This window comes from Thermobia domestica, chromosome 12 (genome assembly GCF_964235325.1).
Source record: "Thermobia domestica chromosome 12, izTheDome1.hap1.1, whole genome shotgun sequence".
Taxonomy (NCBI): domain Eukaryota; kingdom Metazoa; phylum Arthropoda; class Insecta; order Zygentoma; family Lepismatidae; genus Thermobia; species Thermobia domestica.
This window is the reverse complement of record NC_137465.1, coordinates 83355379-83381315: the sequence shown is the minus strand read 5'-3', so window position 1 is coordinate 83381315 and position 25937 is coordinate 83355379. Positions and strand designations below refer to the sequence as shown.

Genomic DNA, 25937 nt, shown 5'->3' with positions numbered 1-25937 from the left:
CCTGTCCTCATGTTTTGGAGTGAAGACACTTGTCTCCTACATATTATACATTTCAGTTGACAAAGTGGAAATTCATCACCTGGCGGAGGGATTGGAGATATGGAATGGTATCTACAACAATGAGACTCCCACTGTATTGGATTTACAACAGCATTGGGATAAAATTATATTAACAGCAATAATTGATAAAGAATTGGTTCCTGAAAATGCATTTGATATTGCCCGTTTTAAATCTTTACAAAGGAAAGAATCTGGTGCCTGGCTACAGGCTACACCGTCAAGAAATATTGGAACTCTCTTAGACAACAACACGTTTCAAATTTCTGTCGCTCTACGTCTCGGCTTAAATATCTGTCACAGTTTCAAATGTATACACGACTCCAAAAGTGCATTACCACCTGCAATTCTACTTTTCCTGCAATAGCAGGCAACCCAAAAAGCTCGGCGGTTGGGTTGGTTGCAAACTCAAAAGGCGTTGGACTAAACCTCAATTTTGTCACAAATATATCAGTGTGACAAACTGCAAATAAGAGAATAAAACAAATTGTTAAGAATGACACTTTTATTATTGTCACGGAGTTGGATGACATCAAAAGTTACAAAATGACTTACTTAAGCAGTTCAAACAAGATGAATGGTAACAAACAGATATAAGAAAAAAGCTTTTCTCTCTTTCCCCTACTCCACCCAAAAAAGAAACTCATAAAAAGAAAAAGATATGTTATAAAGGTTTCATGTAAAAACCTTACAGCAAAAAAACAAATAGCTAAACGAAACGAAAAAGAGACAAACACAAAATAGTGGCGTAGAAGACTTGCAGCCCTCCCATGCAAGATAAAGAAATGGGACCCAAGTCGTAAACCTCATTGTTGTTATAATAATAATAATAATAATAATAATAATAATAATAATAATAATAATAATAATAATTCTTATTATTATTAAAAAGTCGATTCTTTTCAAAATCTCTCACTCTGCCTAAGAGCATGAATGCATATAGCGATCATGTGTGTACGCTTTGTCAATGAGCGGTCCCAAAGGCCAAAAGGGGTGGAAATCTCCAAGAGAAAGAAATAAAAATCTTTCTAGTTCAAAGTTCGAGCACTTGCTTTTGCACGTGATTTTTTGTTTCTTTTTTTAGGGAAAAGTTCTGGCGCCTAAGAAATTATACCATATAATATTGCAAATTTGCAAGTGGATGTATTTACATTGGAATTTTTGGTAATGAAGATATTATGATTAGAAAACAATATTGTAAAAAGTAAGTTAAATTTTTTCATCCATCGTAAGTCTTCCGGGCTCCTTATACCTCGCCGCCCCCCGAATATCGATATCGAAAATTTAGAATGATATATTCATGTCCATATATTCGAGATATCGAATGTTGATATATGATAATATAGATATCGACGATAGCGATGTATCGACATATCACATGCCCAGATCAGAGAAGTGATGCTTGAAATATACTGGAATCAACAATCAAATTCTAAATAAGTTCTCCATTTCCGTATTCAATGTTGAGGGGGAAGGGTGTGAACCCGAATAGAAATTTTAAGAAAAACAAATGTTAACATAAAAGTAGGTTTTCCGTCTCCCCTTGAATACAAATATTAAAAGAAAACTATTACTGTAATTTACCGTTTACTTCTGTTTCTGATTGTTATCACAAATCAGCGACAGTACACATACTTTACATAGTATGCCAATACACTCTATAACTTTTCACAGCCAAACAAGCCGGAAGATGAATTTCATGTGATATTACAGTGGAATGTTCTACAAAATAGTCATAATTCACTGGCCATATTTCTATCAGTACTTTGGTACGGACTAAGAACTACAAGACTAACAGAACTAGAAATTAGAGATTTCATTCCTTTTTTCTCTCAGACTAAAAGACTTCTGAATTTTACTGAGATTTTCATTTTCTCAATATGAGTCACCTATGCTGGGCTAATTCTGGATACCGCGGTTTCGAGGTAATCGGTAAACGAAAGAGTAAAGTTTGTTGACTCTCAACTCACGACAGTTTGTGAGAAGATATTTCGCAGTTCATGTTGTTATTTTTTCGTTACAAAAATACTTCTAGTTGACTATATTCATGGTGAATTACTGAAATTATAAACATTTACAATTATTGAAAAATGAATAATTATTTTTAAACACAAAAAGTCGTTACCGTTCAGTAGAATACAGTAGTAGGTGGAAGTGAATGAAAATATTGTTTATTTGTTGAGATGTGCAAACTGAAAATGAATAATAAGTGTTTCCCATTCTGTAGTCCAGAGGCGGATCTACGATGGACTTCTGGGGGCTCGGTGGTTGGTAATACTCCTACATAGAGCTACTTTTAACAGCTCCAATCTCTGGAATGGGTTTTATTTATATATAAAATAAGAAAGATTCCCTTTCTGGGAAGCAATCGCCATGATCACCTCCTGGATCCGCCCCTGCTTTTGTATAACAGAGTTTGAAGACCTTTAGTTCGTGTATGCTCCTGACGATACTGATTAAGGATGGCCTCATCTGGATAATTATTTATTCTGATATCGGATAGAAACTTATCCGGATTTCCAATATCCGGTTGACGGATAACAAAACGGGTGACGGATAACGGATAATATGAGGTTAGTGGATGACGGATAATATCCGGTTGACGGATAATATCCGGATAACAGATACTATCCGCATGACGGATAACGGATAATATCCGGATAATGGATTTATCCGGATAATTTATTAAGATCACGGATAATATCTGGGTAATAGAACAATATGCTAACTGATTACATTAACTTCTCTCAGGGTACTCCCACTTCTTGCCACCTTTCATTCCATCAAATCTTCTATTATCATTGACTTGCTGTAATCATTGGGCGCGGTGGTTCAGTGGCAAAGCTCTTCCTATGGTGCTTAGGGTCATTATTGTTTCGATACCTGGCCAAGAAAGAAGTTTGTGGTAAACAAGATAGTATCCGGGGGTTTTTTCAGAGTACTCCCGCTTCTTCCCGATTTCCATTCCGCCAACTCCTCTTTTATCATTGACTTGCTATAATCATTGGGCGCACTGGCTCAGTGCTAGAGCGTTCCCACTCGTGCGTGGGGTCCTTATCTTTTCGAACCCCAGCAAGTAAGTTGTGTTGTGAAGAGAATCGTATCCGTGGGTTTTCTCAGTGCACTCCTGCTTCTACCAGTTTTTCATTCCACCAGTCCCTCTATTATCACTGACTTACTTTATTCATTAGGCACGGTGGCTCAGCCGTAGACCCCTTCCTCTTGTACGTGGGGTTATTATTGTTTCGATTTCTGGGAAAGTAAGTTTGTTGTGGAGAAGATCGTGTCCGTAGCTTCTCTCAGGGTAGTCCCACTTCTTGCCATCTTTCATTCCATCAAATCTTCTATTATCATTGACTTGCTCTAATCATTGGGCGCGATGGCTCAGTGGCAAAGATCTTCCTATGGTGCGTAGGGTCACTATTGTTTCGATACCTGGCAAAGAAAGAAGTTTGTGGTAAACAAGAGAATATCAGGGGGTATTCTCAGGGTACTCCCGTTTCTTCCCACTATCCATTCCTCCAATTATTTTATTATCATTAACTTGCTGTAATCATTGGACGCAGTGACTCAGTGATAGAGGGCTTCCTCTCTTGCAAGAAGTCCTTACTGGTTCGTTCCCCATCCAAGTAAGTTGTGTGGTGGATAGTATCGAATCCGTGGGTTTTCTCAGGGTACTCCCTCTTGTTCCCACATTATATTCCACCAATTCCTCTTTTATCATTGACTTGGTTTAATCATCCAGCGCGGCGGCTCAGTGGTAGAGCGCTTCGTCTTGTGCATGGAGATCTTATTGTTTGGATCCGCACCCAAGGAAATTTGTAGTGGTCTAGATCGTATCCGTGATTTTTCTCAGGGTACTCTCGCTTCTTCCCATTTTTCATTGTAGCAGTTCCTCTATTATCATTGACTTCCTTTAATAATTGGGCAAGGTGGCTCAGTGGTAGAGCGCTTCCTCTGGTGCATGGGGTTTTTATTGTTTCCATCCCCGGCCAAGTAACTTTGTGGTGGACAAGATCGTATCCGTCGGTTTTCTCAGAGTATTCCAGCTTCTTCTCACTTTTCATTCCACCAATTATTTTATTATCATTAACTTGCTGTAATCATTGGACGCAGTGACTCAGTGGTAGAGCGCCTCCTCTCTTGCAAGGGGTCCTTACTGGTTCGTTCCCCATCCAAGTAAGTTCTGTGGTGGATAGTATCAAATCCGTGGGTTTTCTCAGGGTACTCCCTCTTGTTCCCACATTTTATTCCACCAATTCCTCTTTTATCATTGACTTGGTTTAATCATCCGGCGCGGCGGCTCAGTGGTAGAGCGCTTCGTCTTGTGCATGGAGATCTTATTGTTTGGATCCCCACCCAAGAAAATTTGTAGTGGACTAGATCGTATCCGTGGTTTTTTTCAGGGTACTCCCGCTTCTTTTCAATTTTCATTGCAGCAGTTCCTCTATTATCATTGACTTCCTTTAATCATTGTGCGTGGTGGCTCAGTGGTAGAACGCTTCTTCTTGTGCATGGGGTTTTTATTGTTTCCATCCCCGGCCAAGTAACTTTGTGGTGGACAAGATCGTATCCGTCGGTTTTATCAGGGTATTCCAGCTTCTTCTCACTTTTCATTCCATCACCCACTTGATCTATTATCATTGACTTGGTTTAATCGTTTTGCGCGGTGGCTCAGTGGAATAGCGCTTCCTCTGGTGGACCAAGTAAGCTTGTGATGGACAAGATCGTATCCGTAAGTTTTGTCAGTTTACTCCCGCGTCCTCGCACATTTCATTCCACCAAATCTTCTAGTATCATTCCCTTGCTTCAATCATTGGGCGCAGTAGGTCACTGGTAGAGCGCTTCCTCTGGTGGGCCAAGTTTAGATTGTTGTAGTAGAGATCGTATCCGTGGGTTTTGTCAGGATAGTTTCGCTTCCTCCGGCTTTTCATTCCACAAATTCTTCTTTTACCATTGACTTGCATGAATCATTGGACGCTTTGGCTCAGTGGTAGAGCGCTTCTCCTGGTGGGTCAGGTAAGTTTGTGGTTTACAAGATCGCAACCGTGAGTTTTGTCAGGGTACTTTCGCTTAATCCCACATTTCATTCCACCAAATCTTCTATTGTCGTTGACTACCTTCAATCATTGGGCGCAGTGGCTCAGTGGTAGAGTGCTTTCTCTGGTGGACCAAATAAGTTTGTGTTGGACAAGATCGTGTCCGTAGGTTTTCTCAGGTTACTTCCATTCTTCCCACTTTTCATTCCACCAATTCCTCTTTTATCATTGACTTGCTCGAAACATTGGGCACGGAGGCTCACTGGTAGAACGCTTGATCTGGCGAGTGGGTTCCTTACTGTTTCGATCCCCGGGCTAGTAAGTTTCTGGTGGACAAGATCGTATCCGTGGGTTTTGTCAGAGTACTCCCGTTTTCACCCACATTTCATTCCACCAATTCTTCTATTATCATTGCCTTGCTTCAATCATTGGGCGCAGTGGGTCAGTGGAAAAGCGCTTCCTCTGGTGGGCGAAGTAAGTTAGTGGTGGAAAAGATCGTATCCGTGGGTATTCTCAGGGTACTTTCGCTTCCTCCCACTTTTCATTGCACCAATTCCTCTTTTATCATTGACTTGCTTGAATCATTGGACGCTTTGGCTCAGTGGTAGAGCTCTTCTCCTGGTGGGTCAAGTAAGTTTGCGGTTTACAAGATTGTATCCGTGGGTTTTGTCAGGGTACTCTCGCTTCCTCCCACATTTTATTCCACCAATTCTTATATTATCATTGACTTACTTCAATGATTGGACGTTGTGGCTCAGTGGTAGAGCGCTTCATCTGGTGTGCCAAGTAAGTTTGTAATGAACAAGACCATATCCGTGGATTTTCCCAGGGTACTCCCGATTCTTCCCGATTTTCATTCCACCAGTTCCTCTATTATCATTGACCTACCTTAATCATTTGGCGCGGTGGCTCATCGGTAGAGCGCTTCCTCTAGTGGGCCAAGTACGTTTGTTGTGGAAAAGATCGTATCCGTGGGTTTTGACAGGGTACTCCCGCTTCCTCCAACATTTCATTCCACGAATTTTTCTATCATCGTTGACTTGCTTCAATCATTGGGCGCAGTGGCTCAGTGCTAGAGCGCTTCCTCTGGTGGGACAAGTTAGCTTGCAGTGGACAATCGTATCCGTGGGTTTTGTCAGGGTACTTTCGCTTAATCCCACAATTCATTCCACCAAATCTTTTATTATCGTTGACTTGCTTCAATCATTGGGCGCAGTAGATGGGTGCTAGAGCGCTTTCTCTGGTGGGCCAAGTAAGTTTGTAGTGCACAAGATCGTATCCGTGGGTTTTCTCAGGGTACTCTCGCTTCTTTCCACTTTTCATTCCACCAATTCGTCTTTTATCATTGACTTATCTTAATCGCTGGGCGCGGTGGCTCAGTGGTAGAGCACTTCTTCTCCTCCGCGGGGTCCTTATTGTTTCGATACCTATCCAGTAAGTTGTGTGGTGGAGAGGATCGTATCCGTGGGTTTTCTCAGGGTACTCCCGCTTCCTCTTACATTTCATTCCACCAATTCCTCTATTATCATTGACGCCTTAATTATTGTGCGCGGTAGCTCAGTGGTAGAGTTCTTTCTCTGGTGCGTGGGTTCCTTATTGTTTCGATCCTTAAAGAAGTATGTTGTGTGGTGGACAGGATCGTATCCGTGGGTTTTCTGAGGGTACTTCCGTTTCCTCTCACAGTTCATTCCACTAATTCTTCTATGATCATTTACTTCCTGTAATCATTGGACAGGTCTTGGTCCCTTGAGCATTGCGGTGATGTCAGAAATCAGATTCGGTCCCAAGCATTTGGGTTGTGATGTAAACCTTTGCTGTGGTTCATTCTCAGTATTTTATTACGCGAGATAAAACCATCCACATTCCTATAAATGTTGTTCTATCTTGCGCTACCAGATATTGAGATTGAACCAATTCGGAACTTCATTTCTGGCGCTTTGAGGCCAGGAACCGATTTCGGACACTACGCTGTTCTCAGACGATGCGCACGAGTCGAGACACAATTTGTAAATTTTGAGTCGAATCGAGACTGCTCGTAAAAATCTTGATTCGACTCGAATGTCTCAAAACTCTTCACATATTTTAAAAAATAATTTTGAAGAAACGAATCACGCAGAAACAGTTAATATATATATATATATATATATATATATATATAGGTGCGGATTCAAGGGGAGCTATAGCCCCCTTGACACTCAGGCATACACTGGATAAAATAGGCTTCAATCCTGCTTTACACTGGATAAAGTGGCAAACTGTGATTTAGTCACTCCTTTGATTATATCCTGGATCCGCAGCTTTAAAAGTTCATAGCTCTAAAACTATGGGACCTATCGTAGACGGGTTAAGACTTCACTTAGAAACTAATAAGTGCGCTATCCAAAGATACAATATTTCAGAATCTAAAGTACTCACGCGACAATTTTTAGAGAGGAACTTTGGCTATGTGCATATAATTTGAAGTACTCACCAAATACCTGTATAAAAATTGTTGCAGAAGTATGGCAGAATTCTGAAACATGGATATTGGAATAGCGCACATACTAGTTCCTAAATAAAGTATTGACCCTACTGCAGTAGGTCGCCTTGTTTTGGGGCTATGGACCTTTAAAGTTCATTTCTTTATGTTTTTGGCAGCCTATAACTCCGAATTTAAGCATTTATTCACATAGTTGTTCTATACCTTTTGTCTTATCTTGGTTTTTTGGAACAGTATTTCTTCCAGATATGTTTTTGGGAGCACTGGTTCCCCCCGGAGCTCTGAGAGTGCTCTCCCGGAGGAGACCAAAATTATGCGTCTATAATACAATAGTAAATAGAATAGTATCAGCAGTGCCCCCCCGGAACAGTTTTTTTCTGAAAGAACAACTGGTCAGGAATCACCTTGCATTTTTTAATGGAGTATTGCATCGCAGTTTGCAGTGCAAATGGGTATGCAATGCAAATTGAAAACTGTATTGCAAATTGCGATACATCTTTGTGTCTTAAATTACCACGTAAGCTAAAATAAGGAGCAAGTTAAAAATATATTACTATTATTTCAAGAAACTTCCCCCGATTTGAATGGTCGGCTATTGCAAGAAAAAATGCCTCGACTTTGGATTACAATAGTTTTCCACTCTTGTCTTTCCTTCCCTTTGTCAGTTGATTGTTGATTGATTGTCATTCTCCCGATCTCCTCAGGTTTCGGGCCATTATCCTTGTTTCTGAGCGTGTAATAATAAAAAAAATTCCTTGAAGAAAAGGCGCATTGGCAGCAGATTGGACCTAGCCGATATATGGTATATATAGCATGATTGGAGCTTGGTTAGTAAAACGCAGAAGTGCGTACAGTAGATTAGTAAAACAGTAACGGTATTCTTCCATGCCGTAAATACAGTATAGGAAAATACACTCATCTTTGCCTCTCTTTACTTTTTAATTTTCATTTGAAGTACTGATATACCGGATGCCCATTTACGTTCCTTGTTAAAACCAACATATGTTTTAGCAAGATTTCTTCTTGGGAGACGCCGCGAACCTCAGAAAACATTCCGAAATAATGGACTCTCTCTTTCTGAGTGTGTTTGAGCCAATGCGTTCTTTTTCCTAAACCTAATTGTTGAATTTGCCGCTGTGGTAAAACTATTTCGCTCAACTTGACAAGAGTTATTTGCGTTTAAATATTTGACCTTTGACCTGGAAAGTTATTATTTTGGAACTTGTAGTAGTTGATGACCAATTACTAAATTTGGAAACACCATCTCAATATGTGGCTCCGTTTTCGAGTTTTTGACCTTTGACCTTGATGGTCATTATTTTTGAAACTTGCAGTGGTTGATGACGTATTACTAGATTTGGAAACAGCACCTCAATACGTTGCTCTGTTTTCGAGTTTTTGACCTTTGACCTCGATGGTCAATATTTTTGGAACTTGTAGTAGTTGATGACCAATTACTAAATTTGGAAACACCATCTCAATATGTGGATCTATTTTCGAGTTTTGTCCTTCGACCTCGATGACCATTATTTTGGAACTTGTAGTATTTGATGACCAATTACTAAATGTGGAAACAGCACCTCAATATGTGGATCCATTTTCAAGTTATTAGATTTTAAGTACTTTGACCTTTGACCTCGATGGTCATTATTTTTCAAACTTGCAGTGGTTGATGACCAATTACTAAATGTGGAAACAGCACTTCAATACGTTGCTTTGTTTTTGAGTTATTAGGTTTTAAGTGTCATACAAAGGGCGTATCCCACATAAACTATCAGACCCAGGTAAAAATAAGTATGATATTTGTAATCAGCATGTCCGAAAACCCCTATATACCGAGTTTCATCCAAATCGGTTAAAATTGTCATACAAAGGGCGTATCCCACATAAACTATAAGACCAAAGTAGAAATAAATATAATATTCGTAATCAGCATGTCCGAAAACCCCCATTTACCGAGTTTCACCCGAATCGGTTAAAATTGTCATACAAGGGCGTATCCCACATAAACTATAAGACCAAGGGTAGAAATAAATATAATATTCGTAATCAGCATGTCCGAAAACCCCCATATACCGAGTTTCACCCAAATCGGTTAAAATTGTCATAGAAAGGGCGTATCCCACAAAAACTGTAGGACCCAGGTAAAAATAAGTATGATATTCGTACTCAGCATGGTCGAAAACCCCCATATGCCGAATTTCATCCAAATCGGTTCAAAGAGCGTTTCGAATCACTATGTTACATAGGTATTCATTGTCTTAAAATAGGGGTTGAAAAAAATCTTATGTAATTCCTGCTATGGTAAAATAGGGGTTGCAAAAGTAATTATAAAAAGAGAACGAGTACACCTCTTAAAATGTACTCATAAAAGGGAATGAATTTTATGTATACTCTGGTCTGCTGTCTGTTCGTAGTCTCAGTGTAATTTCTGTTATGTTCAATTAGGGGTGGAGAAAATGAATACACCCCCTATGCTTTGTCCGCTATGTTTCGTAGTCTCTGTTATGGTAAAATAAGGGTTGGAAAATAAGCCGTATTAGATCTGCTATGTAATCTGTGCTATGTTATAATAAGGGGTTGGAAAATATGCTCATAAAAGGGAATAAATTCACCCCTAAAATGGAGGTTGTTGTGTTTATTATCTGCTCTGCTATGTGTTCGTAACTGCTATGTTACATACTCTTATGCTAAGGGGTTGAAAACGAATACACCTCTGCGATGTGTTGGTAGTCTTATGCTATGTTAAAATAGGGGTTGAAAGGGAACGAGTCCACCCCTAAAATGCTGTGTGTTCATAGTCTCAGTGTAATTTCTGCTATGTTAAAATAAGGGTTGGAAAATAAGCCATGCTCTTTTATTAGCTGTGCTATGTATTATCTGTTCTGCTGTGTGTTCATAGTCTCAGTGTAATTTCTGCTATGTTAAAATAGGGGTTGGAAAAAGTGGTCATAAAAGAGAACGAGTACACCCTTATTATGTTACGTACTCTTATGTGTTATCTCCTCTTCTATGTGTTCGTAATCTTATGTGTTATCTGCTATGTTAAAATAGGGGTTGAAAAAGTGCTCATAAAAGGGAACGAGTTCACCCTTAAAATATGCTCATAAAAGGGAATGAATACACCCTTGTTATGTTAGGTACTCTTATGTGTTATCTGATCTTCTGTGTTCGTAATTAGAATAGGGGTTGGAAAAGTGCTCATAAAAGGAAACGAGTTCACCCTTAAAATGTGCTCAAAAAAGAGAACGAGTTCACCCCTGAAAAAGTGTTCATAAAAGGGAACGAGTTCAATCTGCTCTGCTGTATGTTCGTTATGTTACGTAGTCTGATGTTCTGCTATGTGTTCGTAGGGGTTGGAAAATATGCTCATAAAAGGGAACGAGTTCACTCCCTAAAAAGTGCTCGTAAAAGAGAACGAATACACCCCCTAAAAAGTGTTCATAAAAGGGAACAAATTCACCCCTAAAATGGAGGTCGTAAAAGACCGTGGGCTCACGGTGTACGGTGCTCAATTTCCCAGGGGCTTGTGAGTTGGCCAATGCTGTTCTCATATGGCCCAGATCGATCCATTTTCTACTACTGATGGAATGTAATACAATTTTCAAATCTTAATTTACTACTCAGTATTAACCCGAGACAGCACAAGGAGTGCCTCGGAGGCAACCTGGTCAACTTTTAATGTCATTATTCTTAATAGGTATTTCGTGTCGTGTCCTGCGCTCAAGAATTCTCCTATCTTTTTGAAATACACCCCCTGATTGCGTTTCCTAAGCTCTTTTTTACTTTACCTCAGAAAAAATAGGGTTATAAGTTATACTAACGTAAAGGCCCAAGGGGTACGTCGGAGGCACCCTGGTCAACTATTAATGCCATTATTCTTAATACATATTTCGTGCCATGTCCTGCGCTCTAGAATTCTCCTATCTCTTTGAAATACACTCTCTGATTGCGTTTCCTAAGTATTTTTTTACTTTACCTTAGAAAAAATAGGGTTATTTTTTATACTAACGTAAAGGCCCAAGGGTGCCTTTGAGACTCCTATTGAAGTATGTACTTTCTAATTATTTGATACTGTTCATTATTTATTACCATTCACAAATGATTTCATAGCAAAGTAATGACTAGCCTTTCCTATTAATGACGGAAAATACAAATGGTGGCGGTGGGTTCAGGTAACTTCTCTATGCAGCAGGGAGTCTCAGAGGCACCCCTGCTGACTTTTAAGGGTAAAATTAGCATAGTCTTTCTCGCGTCAAACAAAATAAATAAAATAAAATAAAATAAGAAATGAGCGTGATATTATTTTTTCGGCGACCCACGTTCTTTAATGATTTTAATTAGTACTTTCTTGAATGGATTGTAGGATGTTCTCTTAAACATTGTCAGTCACGTTACTTCGTTACTTATGTAGGCTTAAATGTTTTTTAAAAAGGGATGTACTATTGTTCGAATATTTTAAGGCACTTTTCTCGAGGGATGCACATTTCATTAAGTTTATTGTCAGTTAAGAGTGTGATGGGGGGAAGAGAGAGAGAGAGAGGCAGTGAGGCAGAGGCGGAAGCCCAACTGGCCTTTGAATGGCTGAAGGCCGACACAATCTGGGTAAGAAAACACATGCAAACAAAACTTATCTAAAATATAATGTAAATGCAATTAATAACTTAACTAAATGTGGTAGGGCAATTGAAATCGGTAGAGCAAAAGGACGAATTAATTAAATGAACAAAATTATTTTACTTTAGTTTAACAAAATGAACTGAAGTTTCAGGCACTATGTGGTTTTACTTCAGGTTATTCCTACGAATACCATTCACACACAACCAGCACATATGTTAACTGTTATCATGCAGTGATGGCATTCAGCAACTCCTGACAGCTGGAAAGAAAACACATTACTGAAAAATTTGACACATGCCTTAGAGGACCTCCTGGTGAAGAACTTAACACGATATCCATTAGAATAGGTGTATTTAATTCGCACACACACAAAAACTATCTATACACTGTCACTATACAGACGAAAGAGAAAAAAATTAAAATTTTACAATTTTACAATTTTTAAGCCCTTTTATATTGATAATGTTAGTGCACTCTTCTGTATTAAGATTTCCCCGATTTAAGTTGCGGTCCTTTGCTGGATCCTGAGTGTTCACTGGGGTTGTTCCATGTTATAGTGCTCCCTCTGAGGCAGTGTTGGGCAAATTTCAATTGAATTAACAATTAACAATTAATCTGTAAATTTAATTGTTATTTGCAATTAACAATTGAAATAAGTAATGGTTAATTGTTAATTGCAGTTGGCCATTGAAAAAGGAGAATCAATTGCAATTGATCTATTGATTGAAAGTAATTGCAGTGGAAAGTAATTGCAATTGAATTCTGTAATTCAATTGCAATTGAAATTAATTGGCAATTGATCAATTGCAATTGATTTCCACAGCAATTACTTTCAATTGATTGATCAATTGCAATTGATTTTCACTGATTAATTTTCAACAGTGTAGTTCAGAGAGGGCGTGGGGCAATGAAGACTTTAGCCACGACCAATTGACTCACCACCCGTCGTGACCCACGACCCACCGTAACCCACTCTGACCCACCACCCATCATAAACCACTCTTACCCACTGGGACCCACAGACCCACCAAAACCCATTGTCATCAACTATGACCCATGATTCACGCCCTCTTCTCTACTGACTAAAGAGTTGGAACTTGTAATAAAACAAGCCTATAAAATTATCACTCATCGGAGTTTGAATTTCTACGATCAATCGCTCAAGCACCGCACTAATACAATAACGGCGGATATGACCTTTCTAATATAAATAAAATAGAGTTTGTTCGTGTGTCTGTCTGTTTATCTTTGTGCGGCCTGTGGACGAGACGAGTGGACCGAAACTTTCCAAAATTTGGTCACGGGTAGCTTGGTCTAGGCCCCAGACCAAGACGAAAAGTTTTTTTTTTAATTCCTTACTGAAGGTCTCCAGGGGACGTTTACCGGGACCGGCCTGGGGACCAGAAAAGTCGACCGAGAGTTACCAAATTTTGATCAAAGATACCTTGGTCCAGGTCCCGCACCAAGGCGAAGCGTTTTCGACAAAATTCGAACCAGGGGGTCTCAGGGGGCGTTTACCGGGACATGTAAAAGTAGAACGATATCAGTGTCGATTTCATAGTTTTCGCGGTCGCTGAGATCAATGGTGAAACTCCGATCGCATTAACTTCCAAATTCACCGTATTCGGCTGCGGGCCGTGGGTCAACGGGGGAGGGATTCCGAAACGTAAAAGTAATCCAAAATGACCGATATTAGTGTCAAATCCATGGTTTTCGCGGTTGCTGATATCAATGGCGACACTACAATTAGCGATGACTTTCAAATTCATCCACCGTTGTATGCGGGCCTTGGGTCACCAGAGGGGGGAATTCCGAGACATGTAAAAATAATCGAAAATGACCGATATTAATGTCAAATCCATAGTTTTCTGGATAGCTGAGCTCAATGGTGAAACTCAAGACCGCGTTTATTTTCATATTTAGCCCCCATCAGCTAAGAAAGGGGGTCATTATAAAGGGGATCACGAGACATGTAAAAATAATCCACAATGACCGACGTCAAATCCGTAGTTTTCGCGGTGGATGAGATCAATGGTGATACTTTCATTAGCGATGATTTTCAAATTTAGCCACCATTGTATGCGGGCCGGGAGTCACCGGGGGTGGGGAATTGCGAGACATGTAAAAAAAATGGAAAGTGACCGATATTAGTGTCAAATCCATAGTTTTCGCTGTCGCTGAGATGAATGGTGATACTTCCACAGGCGTTGACTTCCAAATACAGCCCCCATCGGCTGTGGGCCAGAGGCGTTGTTTTTTTCAAAATTGGAACCAGAAGATTATGGGAACTTTTACCGGCATATGTAAAAAGTAGTAGAAAATGGCAGATGTTAGTGTCACATTCATAGTTTTCGCGGTCTTGGTTTGGGGTTGGTGGGGGCCAGAGGAGATTGTTTCACAATACGAACCAAGGGGGTCTGAGGGGTGGTTCACCGGGACATGTAAAAGTAGTAGAATTTGTGTCGAATCCATATTTATTGGGGTTGCTCAGACGTATAGTGACACCCCCGATAGTGTATACGTTCAAATTCAGCTCCCATCGGCCTTCCCAATGAAAACACATGTACGTTGTTGGATATATATTCACACAAAATATATCCAATTTTAGAAATGTTTTTTAATTGTTCTCCCGTTGTTCAGTTCGTTTACGTTGATATTTTATCTGATCCATGCGAAGAACGGGCATAACAGCTAGTACGAAATGGTAAAGTGTTTGTTATGGAACAAATTACAATGAATTCAATTATATAGATAATAATTATAATTAATAATTATTTCCTTGTTGAATTATAGATACTTTTAAGTGGAAAACTGAATAAAATTTAAAAGTCCCAAATCAACGTAAAGTAGACCAACGTAAAGGAAAAATGTATACAATTTTCCATATAATTAAGCTTACAAACTTAAATGGAAATTTAGCTTAATTACATGGAAATTTTTTGTGTCGTTTTGTGCGCCTATTTCCTCGTTTTCTGCGTCACCGGAAATGGGTCAATGTTATCCTACAAATATGGCGGAACAAGTTAATGCTGTTCCGTCAGGAACGATTTCGAGGTCGTTTCCTTCACATCATCTTGTGCGTGTTTTCTACCGTTTTGTAAGCCTATTTCCACGTTTTGTGAATCAATGGTAGTGGGTCAAAATGGACATTCAAAGTGGGAAGAAAGATGATCCACTCTCCCACCAGTACCGAATTTCAAGGTCGCTTTTTCGCATTGTTTAGTGCATGTTTTTACCGTTTCTGCGCATATTTTCACGTTTTGTAGGCCAACGAAAGTGGGTCAAAGACGACCTACCAATATGGCAGAAAAAGACATATCCATTCCACTTTCAAGGTCCATTTTGACCCTCTCCCACTGATGCACAAAGCAACACAAATCATGCATAAAAAATGTAAAAAAAACGACCTCGACATTCGATGGTGACGGAACAGCATTATGTTATTCCGTTATACTTGTAGGCCCTTTTGACCCATTTTCGTTGTCGCACTAAAGTGGAAATAGGAGCACAAAACAGTACAAAGCAGGCACTATACGATGCGAAAGAAACGACCTCCAAATTCGATAGTGGCGGAACAATGGTTCTATTTCCTCACACATTGATGGACCATTTTGACGCATTTCTGGTGATGCTCAAAACGTGTAAGTAGGCGAACAGAACGGTACAAAATACACACTAAACGATGCGAAAGAACCTACCCCGAAATTCGATAGTGGCGGAACAGTGAGCCATTTAACTCCCACTTTAAAGCCCCGTTTAACTCACCTCGGGTGATGCACAAGACGAAAAATAGGCGCAGAAAACTTTAAAAAAAGGGCAATAACGATGCGAAAGTAACGATCTAGAAATTCGATAGTGTCGGAACAGTGGGTCATTTTCGTCCCACCTTCGAGGCCATTTTGACCGTCTTCCAGTGACGCACAAAACGTCGAAATAGGCGCACAAAAGGGTACACGGTGTGAAATTAACGACCTCGAAATTCGATAGTAGCGGAACTCTTGGTCATTTTCGTCCCATCTTGGAAGCCCATTTTGACCCACTTCCGGTGACGCACAAAACGTGGAAATAATGTCACGAAACGGCACGACACATTCACTAGTCGATGCGAAAGGAAGAACCTCAAAATTCGGTAGTGGCGGAGCAGTGAGTCAATTTCGTCCCACCTTTGAGGCCCATTTTGACCGTCTTCCAGTGACGCACAAAACATCGAAATAGACGCACAAAAGAATACGCGATGTTAAATTAACGACCTCGAGATTTAATAGTGGCGGAACTCTTGGTCATTTTCGTCCCACCTTGGGGACTCATTCCCACTTCCCATGACGCACAAAACGGAAGTAGACGCACAAAACGGCACAAAACGATGTGAAGGAAACGAACTCGAAATTCATTGGTGGGGGAAGAGCAATAATTTGTTCCGCCATATTTGTAGGCCCATTTTGACCCACTTCCGGTGATGCACAAAATGTGGGAATAGGCGCACAAAGCGACAAAAAACACGCACAAAAGATGCAAAACAAAGTACCTCGAAATTCGTTGGTGGTGGAACAAGTTAATGACGCCGTGAGCACCAATATAAGTATATACTGTAGTTCTTACCAGAGGGCGGAGGTGGTAGAGCGTTCACCTCCGGTGCTTGAGGTCCCTGGTTCGATCCCAGCTCGCGCAGTTTGGACTTTGTGGTGGACAAACACCGTGCTCGTGGATTTTCTCGGGGTTCTCCCGTTTCCTCCCACTTTCTTCATTTCATTCATTTCCCATCATCACCGTCTCCTTTAGCCTAACCGGCATAATCGTGGGACGTAAAACTAGATTTCATATCATTTTTTGTAGTTCTTACCATCAAGGCTGAGAACTGCACGGTCCAATTTTTTAGCCAAAGTAGAAGCCCAAGCGGAATAGTGATGATGTCAACCGGCCTGGCTCGGTTCAACTGAGCGTACAGCTTGAACTGGCTTGGTTGGGATTACCCATCGAATGGGCTCAATTGAGCCAATGGCTTGAACCGGCTCGGTAAAGACGAGTTATCGACTCGGCTTGATTGGAGCCATTGGCTTAAACCAGCTCCGTTGAAACGAGTCCATAGGCTGGGTTCGAGTTAGCTTAACTAAGCAAATGGCTCGAACCGGCTCGGTTGGGGTAAGCAATCAGCTCGGTTCGGTTCGGCTTGTGTGAGCCTTCGGCTCGAGTTGGCTCGGTTGGATGAGCTGTTGGCTCGGCTCACTTCTCGGTTCGGCTCGATAAGTGAATGAGCTGTGAACGACCCGCTTGAGTCGTTGACAACCCTAAACCCGGGTCGAGCAGTTTTAAACATGTTTGGCTGGAGTCCCATAACTTCTAACAATTTTTGGCTCGAGCCCGAATACTTGCTCCTCCTGAACTCAAACCAAGAACCTCGTGATCGATGTCCTTGCCTCCTGAAGATTTCTTGACTACCGAGATCGACAGTTAACTAATTTTTAGTATTCCGATACAAACCGCCTATATTCCATGTTTATACATGTACACGGTGTTATAATAATAATTAGTTATAGTAGTAGTAGTAGTATCATTGATAACTATATTGTCTATGTAGGATACTTGAAGATAGTAGTACTTGGAACTACACAAAGGATTTAGCTCGAGTTGGCTCGACTCGACTGTAAACTCGATCCGAATTCGAGTCGAGTTGGGAGAAATTTTTCAAGCCGAGATCTCGAGTCGAACTCAAAGATGTCTGCTTCGAGTCGAGTCGAGTTTTAAAGAAAACTCGCTCGAACTCGCTCGTGCTCATCCCTATTGTATGCATGACGGGCATATAGAGATCTTTCGAGGGGGATAGAACCATAAACATAATATATTTAAAAAATACTTAGTTTCACAGCTTTCTTCCCGGGGGGAAAGGGATGGTAGGTATCCAGCAATTCTTATAAGTACCTTATTTGAAATATGTAAAACAGTAACAAGTGGACAATACAATATACACACATCTTCTTATCTTCAGTTTTAATTGCTGATTTCAATTGCAATTAACAATTACAATTAACAATTACAAGATTCAATTGTTAATTGCAATTAACAATTGAATGTTTCAATTGCACCCTTTGCAATTAACAATTAACAATTAAAAGTTTCAATTGCCTGGTGACCAATTAACAATTAACAATTGACGAAAATTTAATTGCAAATTTTATGATTGAATTGAATTGCAATTGAAATTAATTGTCAATTACAAATTGAAATCAATTGCAATTGATTTTCAGAGCAATTACTTTCAATTGATTGATCAATTGCAATTGATTTCAATTGATTTTGCCCAACACTGCTCGGAGGTATGATCTCTTGCTATTGATGAGACGGCTGCCTAGTTGCTTGTAGTCTATTGTCTCGAAGATCTCGAAGAAACACTGCTCCTCAGTTATCTTACCGCAACTAGCAAGTCCTTCTAGTAGTAAGAGTCTGTCTATTGGGAATATGGTAGCGATCCCAAAATTTTATACTCTTATGTTGTTCTTCCTCAATTGTAAAATTTTACAAAGATGGCGAGATTCCACTTACTAACGTGATCCAGCCTGGGTTAAGTGGCTATTTTTGTCTAGCTAACTTTCATCCCCTTTATAAGCGAAACGGATACACTGACGTAAATGTCCTCGTGTTGATCACCTAAACGCAATGTTGTGTGACCATCTTGTTTTCGTAGTATTTTCGCCGTTAACACAGAAGAAAAATATTTCGTTTTTCTCTAAATTCTCTTCTATAATTTTATCACGTAGAATAGTCTTAGCGCACTGGCTACCAATACTGACAATAGTTGTAACAATAAGTAACATTAACTTATAACTTCATTACTTTTTAGCACACACTGACTGTTAACACACGTTAGAAGCACACCGTGTTAGCTTTAACCTCAGCTCGAACTCAACAGCTTCAGAGCTAAACATTAAAACCGCAATCTCTGACGACCAAGACTCGAATTGTCCGGCGAGCGACCAAGAACAGAATTGTCGGGCGACTCAACACTGAATTGTTCTCTCTCCACCTAGTCCTTGTTCTTAAAACGAACCCTGGTTTCTGAGTTTTCATGGGCTCGCTTCAAAGCTCACAGAAATCTTATAGCGGGTGGGGTTGAGGTGAAGAGGGTTGCGATCAACAGGCTTTGAACTGCCTCTCAGCACTTCATTAGTTTTTTAGGCTGATTACATGTATATGTAGGAACTGTTTCAAATTTCAACACTTTCACATTTCAGGCTTCTCACAAGTTTTAGCTTTTGAACGATATATATCACAATGTACTAATTTTCGAGGTTTTCCACCTTGCATGGTCGTCTGTTTTTAAGAATTATTATTGAAAGTCTTGCTGTTTAAGTACAAACTAAACAACACAATATTAAAATTAAATGTATACATATTTATAAACATGGTTATGCGCTGAAGAGCTGTTATCATATATTTTAATGAATTCCAAAGATTTTAGTTTTGTTTGTGTCTGTTTTTCACCAAGACACCTCCGCTAGCGACGGCCATCTTTCCGCTTTTACTAGCAATATGCTTCCTCCCCAAGGAGGCTGCTGGAGATACTACCACTATTTGAAATTAGCCTTATTATATTAAAATGTAAATATACAACAAGATACTTCCGCAATATACTAAGCTAAACTACATATTACGATTACGACAGGTTCAAGAAAATTTGTACATATATAAAGAATTTTTTTGCGGAAGTGTATTTACATTACAGGGGTGAAGGATCTGGTTCCCTCTCTCTCGCTTTCAAAGCAAGTATCCGTGTTGTTCAAAATCCTAGGCTCGCTTTTCTAGACGGTGAAGATAGCTGCTGAGAGACGCTAACATTTTTCGAGGTGTGAAAACTGGTCAACTCACAGAAAGTTAACACCTTATGTTTTCTGTGTTTTCGCATGTAGCCCTGAACTTTTCTTCTACGTTTAAACAATAGCTATATGCTACAGGAAGACTCCTTCTTTCATCGTGACCTCCTATTGTGATATTATCGACTAAATTCTTTAGTTAACTCTCTACGGCTGATGCAGAAGCAAACACCCTTAAGTTACTTATTCCAGTTAGCAACGCTGTTCTAGATTCTATAGTACAAGTGTACAGCTAACGTAGGAAACAAAGACTCTGTCTTTAAAACTCTTATTTCCTTCTTCAATGTTCAAACACAGCTCCTATGCTGTGACTTTCTGAGCAATGTTGAGGCTTCATACGATTTCAGCTATTCTGCATCTATGTTCTTTAATTAAACAAAGAATAACATGTCTAAGTCCTTCCCCCATTCAATATAAAAACAAAGTTGCACACAATATAAATTACTAAAATATATGATTATACTTCTACAACTAACTCTCTATGAATATACTGATACGCAAATCATAATCATTACCATATATGCAAATTAACAAAAAAGTCGATATGCAAATACATATGTAAATAAATATTGCATGTTCTATACAAGAGAAGACATAGAACAGAAGTAACGGATAATTACCGTGGATAACAAACACAGGACAACGCCTTCTAATAAACATTGTTTTTAAGCAAATGGACAGGTCTACAACTGTTTATTTTATACATATGAATATTTTAGTTCTGGCAAAGGTGTCTAAACTCATGAGGTCGGAGATCAGGAGTTCGGAATTCACGCTCGCTGGATCTCAACTTCACGAAGTGAGCGTGAGGTTTAGTGAGCGTGAGATTAGAATGATGTTGTGAGCGAAGAGGAGCTACGTGTTGGCTCCTACAATTGCTTTACCCAACTTTAAAACAAGTGGCAAGTGTGACGTTCACAATTGCCCCGTACACTCTTGCCTCGCTTCAGGTATCTTCCAATAATTGACTGCCATCTCCCGCCAGAGCACTTTTTTCTTTCGTGTACCACTGATAATAAATACGAACTTACACAGCTTTTCCAGGAAATTTTCCAATCCTGCACCTTCAGCTGAAACTACGTTATAAACTGTGACACTTACCTACGAATCTTTTACTTCTTTCCTTTTCCAACAAGCTTTCTACTCTGCTGCTCTTCACACTGCATGCACACGGCTCCCCTTCTTTTCGGTTGCCACATGTGTCATGCCGAACTAATTTTCAACATTCGTTTGTTTACCGACGTTGCCACTTCTTCGTCAATAGCATTTTCACTTTTGCCCGAGCGTTCACTCTTGCCCTGGTTACAGCCAAACTCCCTTTCTAAAAATTGTTCAAGTACCTTTTGGATTCTGAAACATGTATTTTTGGATAGTGCATATAGTAGTTCCTAAGTGAAGTCTTGACGCGACTACGATAAGTCCCATAGTTTTGGGGCTATGGACCTTTAAAGTTCATTTTTTCAAGTTTTGGTCAGTCTATAATACCGAGCGTGAGGTTGAGTGAGCGTGAGGTCAGGCTGGTGATGTGAGCGTGAGGTTGAGTGAGCGTGAGGTCAGACCAGTGAGGTGAGCGTGAATTTGAGGGAGTGTGAGGTCGAAATGAGTTTGTGGGCATGAGGTTGCATCAAAGTAGACAACTGGTTCTTCTAATAGCAGGGAGAAGTCTTTATATTCTAATTCGAAAACACTGTAGATTTTTTGTTCTCTACACAGAAGCATCTTTTTCTCTATATGAAGAAACTTATACATGCATCAACAAGTAAGTGTTAGGATAGGGGAAAAGCTGACGGAAGAGAGTGCAATTGGAAGGGGAGTTCGACAAGGATGCTGCCTCTGGCCAACACTATTTAATGTCTATCTAGAAGAGATAGTGAATAAGAGCCTAAATGATGATGATGGCATTTCGGTAGGAGATAGAATGATTAGATGTAAGATTTGCAGACGATATGGCGCTTGTTGGAGAATCTGAAAAAAAAATTAATAAAATGTTAGACAAAATGAGAAAGGGTTTCGAAGAATATGGGATGAAAATAAATGTTAGAAAGACAAAACCCATGGTGATTAGAACGAAAGGGTCTGTGGCAAATATAAAAGTAGGAGGGGAGAAAATAGAACAAGTGAATAGTTTTCGATACCTGGGCAGTATTCTTAGTAATGACATGAAATGCGAACGTGAAATAAAAGCAAGGATAGGAATTGCGAAAGAAGCCTTTAAAAGAAAGAAAAGTCTGTTTTGTGGGACCTTGAACAAAGAGTTGAGAAAAAGTCGAATAAAATGCTTCGTGTGGAGTGTTGTACTGTATGGGGCGGAAACGTGGACATTACGTAAAGGTGACAAAAATCGACTGGAAGCCTTCGAAATGTGGGTGTGGAGAAGAATAAAAAGAATTATTTGGGTCGAGCGGAAAACAAATGAGAGAGTGTTAGAAATGGTGGGTGAGAAATGAACACTTTTAGATATTATTAGAAAGAGGAAGAGAAACTGGTTGGGACATTGACTAAGAAAAGATTGTATCATGAGGGACGTGCTAGAGGTGGGAAAGAGAGGGAGAGGAAGAAGGAAACTACAATTAATGGATGATATTAAAACAGAAAGATCATACGCGAAGACGAAAAGGTTAGCGGAGGACCGTGGAGCATGGAAGCTTCTCAGCTGCGGCAAGTGACCTGCCAATAAAGGCAGAATACCTATGATGATGATGAAGATAACACCTGCTGTGAAACGACCCAGGGAGTATCTTTGGGCCGTAACATTTTTTTTTTCATTGGTGATCTTGTAATAGAAGTTTTAGTGTCTTTGTGATCAGGTATTTCTTAGAAGCAAATAGAAAATAATCATGGAATATCTTGATGTTTTGTGAGGCAATATTTGACCTCGAAATCCGCTCAAAATATCCATCATTTAGTATCATAAAATAACCGATTAAATTAAATTGTTTTCTATTTACCTACATTTTTTAAGATACATTACCGCCAAAACTGGTTTGAATATTTTCCTTTCTCCCTTTAACTGTAGTTTCCCTTGTGATTTCGCTTGCCATTGTTTAACACTTTAAGCGCCAACGGTCAATATCAGAATTTTCCTCTTGGGACCAACTAGATATTTTTTATTTTCCCTTATTTGGCCATCTGCGTAAATTGTATGCACAAAAAGTTTTTACTTGTGGGCCATGTGCATATATTTTCTGTATGATTCAGTGTACTGATTATAGGCTTGTATAGAGATTTTCTATACGTTTATTGTTGAAACAGATGTACAAATATTTAGTACTGGCCCCTGGGAACAGCATATAGCGCTAGGCCGTTAATTACTCAAAATTTGGTACCACTGCAGTCAGTCAAAGTTCATTGCTGTTAGAAGCTAAATTGTAGTGCATTTCAGTTAACATTACGCTGTTGTGAGAAGCACCTGCTCCGTGTAACAATTCTTTTCAATCTCAATATGGCAACGAGGACGCAATAAGAGATATTTTGCAAGGAATGAAAGTGATTATGAGTGACTTAAATGAAGATTTATTTAGTAACATTACTAATTCTGATGATCCTCCTTTCTCACCACCCAAGACTGTCAGTGATTCTTCTAGCAGTGAAGAATACGAAGATATCCTTAAGCCATGCCGGAAAAGAAGACGTAGATCAAAGAATGGTGAATCAATATTTAGTGGTCATCACGTGAGTGATTCCGAAACGGACCCAAAGGAAACCGAAACTGGGACTAGTTCCACAAAAGAAATTGTGTGGTATCCAGTGTCTGGAAACTTGCACGAGTTCGAATGTGATTTCGATAGTGGTGTGACGGGCGAGGTTACTGACATTTTGCAAGGTACAAAAGACGCTCTAAAATACTATGAGCTATTTGTTGATGACTCAATATTGGACTTAATTGTAACTGAAACGAACAGATACGCAGAGCAATGTGTTATTTCTCATATTGAAAACGAAAAGTCAACTGATTATGCACGATTGTCCATGTGGTATGATACAGATAAGAGTGAAATACTCCATTTCCTAGGTTTGATTCTATGGATGGGGTTGGATAGAAAAACAAATATCAGGAAATACTGGTCTAAAAGTCCACTATATTGAAACAATATTAGTAAGTGTATGCCTCGAAACCGGTTTGAACTACTTCTTAGTATGTTTCATTTCTCTGATAACGAATCAATGGAAAACAAATCTAACCGAATGCATAAGATCAATCCCCTTATTGCCATGCTGAATGAAAAATTCAAGACTGTGTACATACCCGAACAAAATGTATGTATTGATGAGACAATTGTACCGTTTCGAGGAAGACTTAGTTTCAAGCAGTACATACCAGGTAAGAGACACAAATACTATCTTTGGTAAGAGACTGAAATTATTCAAGCTTTGTGTCAAGGGTGGATACACTTGGTACGTAAAACTCTACGGAGGAAAGGAGGCCAAATCAACCAAGCAAGCTGTGTCAACAAAGATAGTGATGGAAATGATGAGTCCATTCTTGAATGCCGGTAGAACGTTGTTCACAGACAATTTTTATACCAGTGTTGCTTTGGCTCACGAACTCAACAGCAATCAAGCACATTTGATTGGAACCTTGAGGAAAAAACGGAAAGGAAATCCAAAACCAGTAGTTTCAGCGAAACTCCGAAAAGGTGAAATGATCGCTCTGCAAAGTGATGTGGGCAAGTGATTGTGGGCAAGTGGAGGGATAAGCGTGATGTTTTATTTCTTTTCACCAAAGATGTGCCAACCATGACAGAAGTTACATAAAGCACAACAAAAACACAACAAAAAAACTTCCACGATTTTGGAATACAAGGAAGCAAATTCGTATATTGATGTATCCGACCAGATGGCTTCTTATGCAACAACAACACGGAAGGAAGTGAAATGGTACCGAAAAGTGGCAATAGAACTACTTACTAACGCGGCTGTAGTTAATGCGCACGCAATTTTCAAAAAGGTTACGGGCGAAACTTACCAAATTACTGACTTTCGTGAAAAGCTCTCCGTTGCTCTGATATTTCGTAAGAAGAAAGAAGACACAGTTCATCCCGATGGGCAACGTTCTTCAAGAAAACACATTCTCCAAACATCAGATAAGAAAAGGCGTCGTTGTACAGAATGCTATACCAAGCTGTCTCAGAGCTTTGGAAGAGCACATGCAGCGAAACACTCTAAGCAAGTTTTAACCATGTGTCCGCGGTGTTCAGAGGACAAAGCGATTTGCCAAGATTGCTTTTTTGAAAAACACATTGTAAGTTTGAAAAACTGAAAAAAATGGCGATTTCCCTGCTAACTCTTGAGTTCAACTGTCATTTGTTCTTATATTTTATTATCAGAAAATCTTTGTTATCTCTTGGTTTATAAAAGCTAAGAATGAATATTTAGAAAAAAATAAGGAAAATGTACTTATTTGAAATGTTATCTCCAAATACTTTGAAATTTCGAGCATTATAAGAACTTATTTAGCCAAACTTATGAAAGAAATTTATCGTAAATTTAAATAACATGAAAATTTACTTCTCAGTTTTATCCCAGGGGACATGTGGATATAATTTATGCACACTCATATTTTCGCGAAAAGCATCATAAAATATAATCAAATGTATAGAACAACAAAACAAAATTAATATTTTTTAACAAAGAATAAAAAAGAGAGACCCGAAACAGAAAAAAATGAAATTTATGCATTGGCCTCCAGCAGAAAACAAAAGTGTGCATAAGATATATGCAATGCCCCCAGGAACAGACCAAGTGTGAATAAAATATATGCACATGGCGTTTAAATTGTTAATAAGGATTTTGTAGGCTGTCAGTGTTTTAATTACGAATTTTCTAGAGGGGAGGGGAATCTTGAATCGTGGGCCAGCAGTTAACCACATAAGAATT

At 39.4% G+C, this 25937-nt stretch overlaps 1 protein-coding gene across 1 annotated transcript; it reads left to right on the top strand.

The window, feature by feature from the left end:
- Positions 1-24897: 24897 nt before the first annotated feature.
- Positions 24898-25320, top strand: LOC145666008 (uncharacterized). Its single transcript, XM_081733114.1, has one exon. It carries the CDS (start codon positions 24898-24900, stop codon positions 25318-25320), a length of 423 nt encoding a protein of 140 aa, XP_081589240.1.
- The last annotated feature ends 617 nt before the right edge of the window (positions 25321-25937 follow it).

Bases quoted from the DNA above. Each gene is read 5' to 3' on its own strand.
- LOC145666008 (XM_081733114.1), top strand. From the start codon at position 24,898: ATGGCTTCTTATGCAACAACAACACGGAAGGAAGTGAAATGGTACCGA.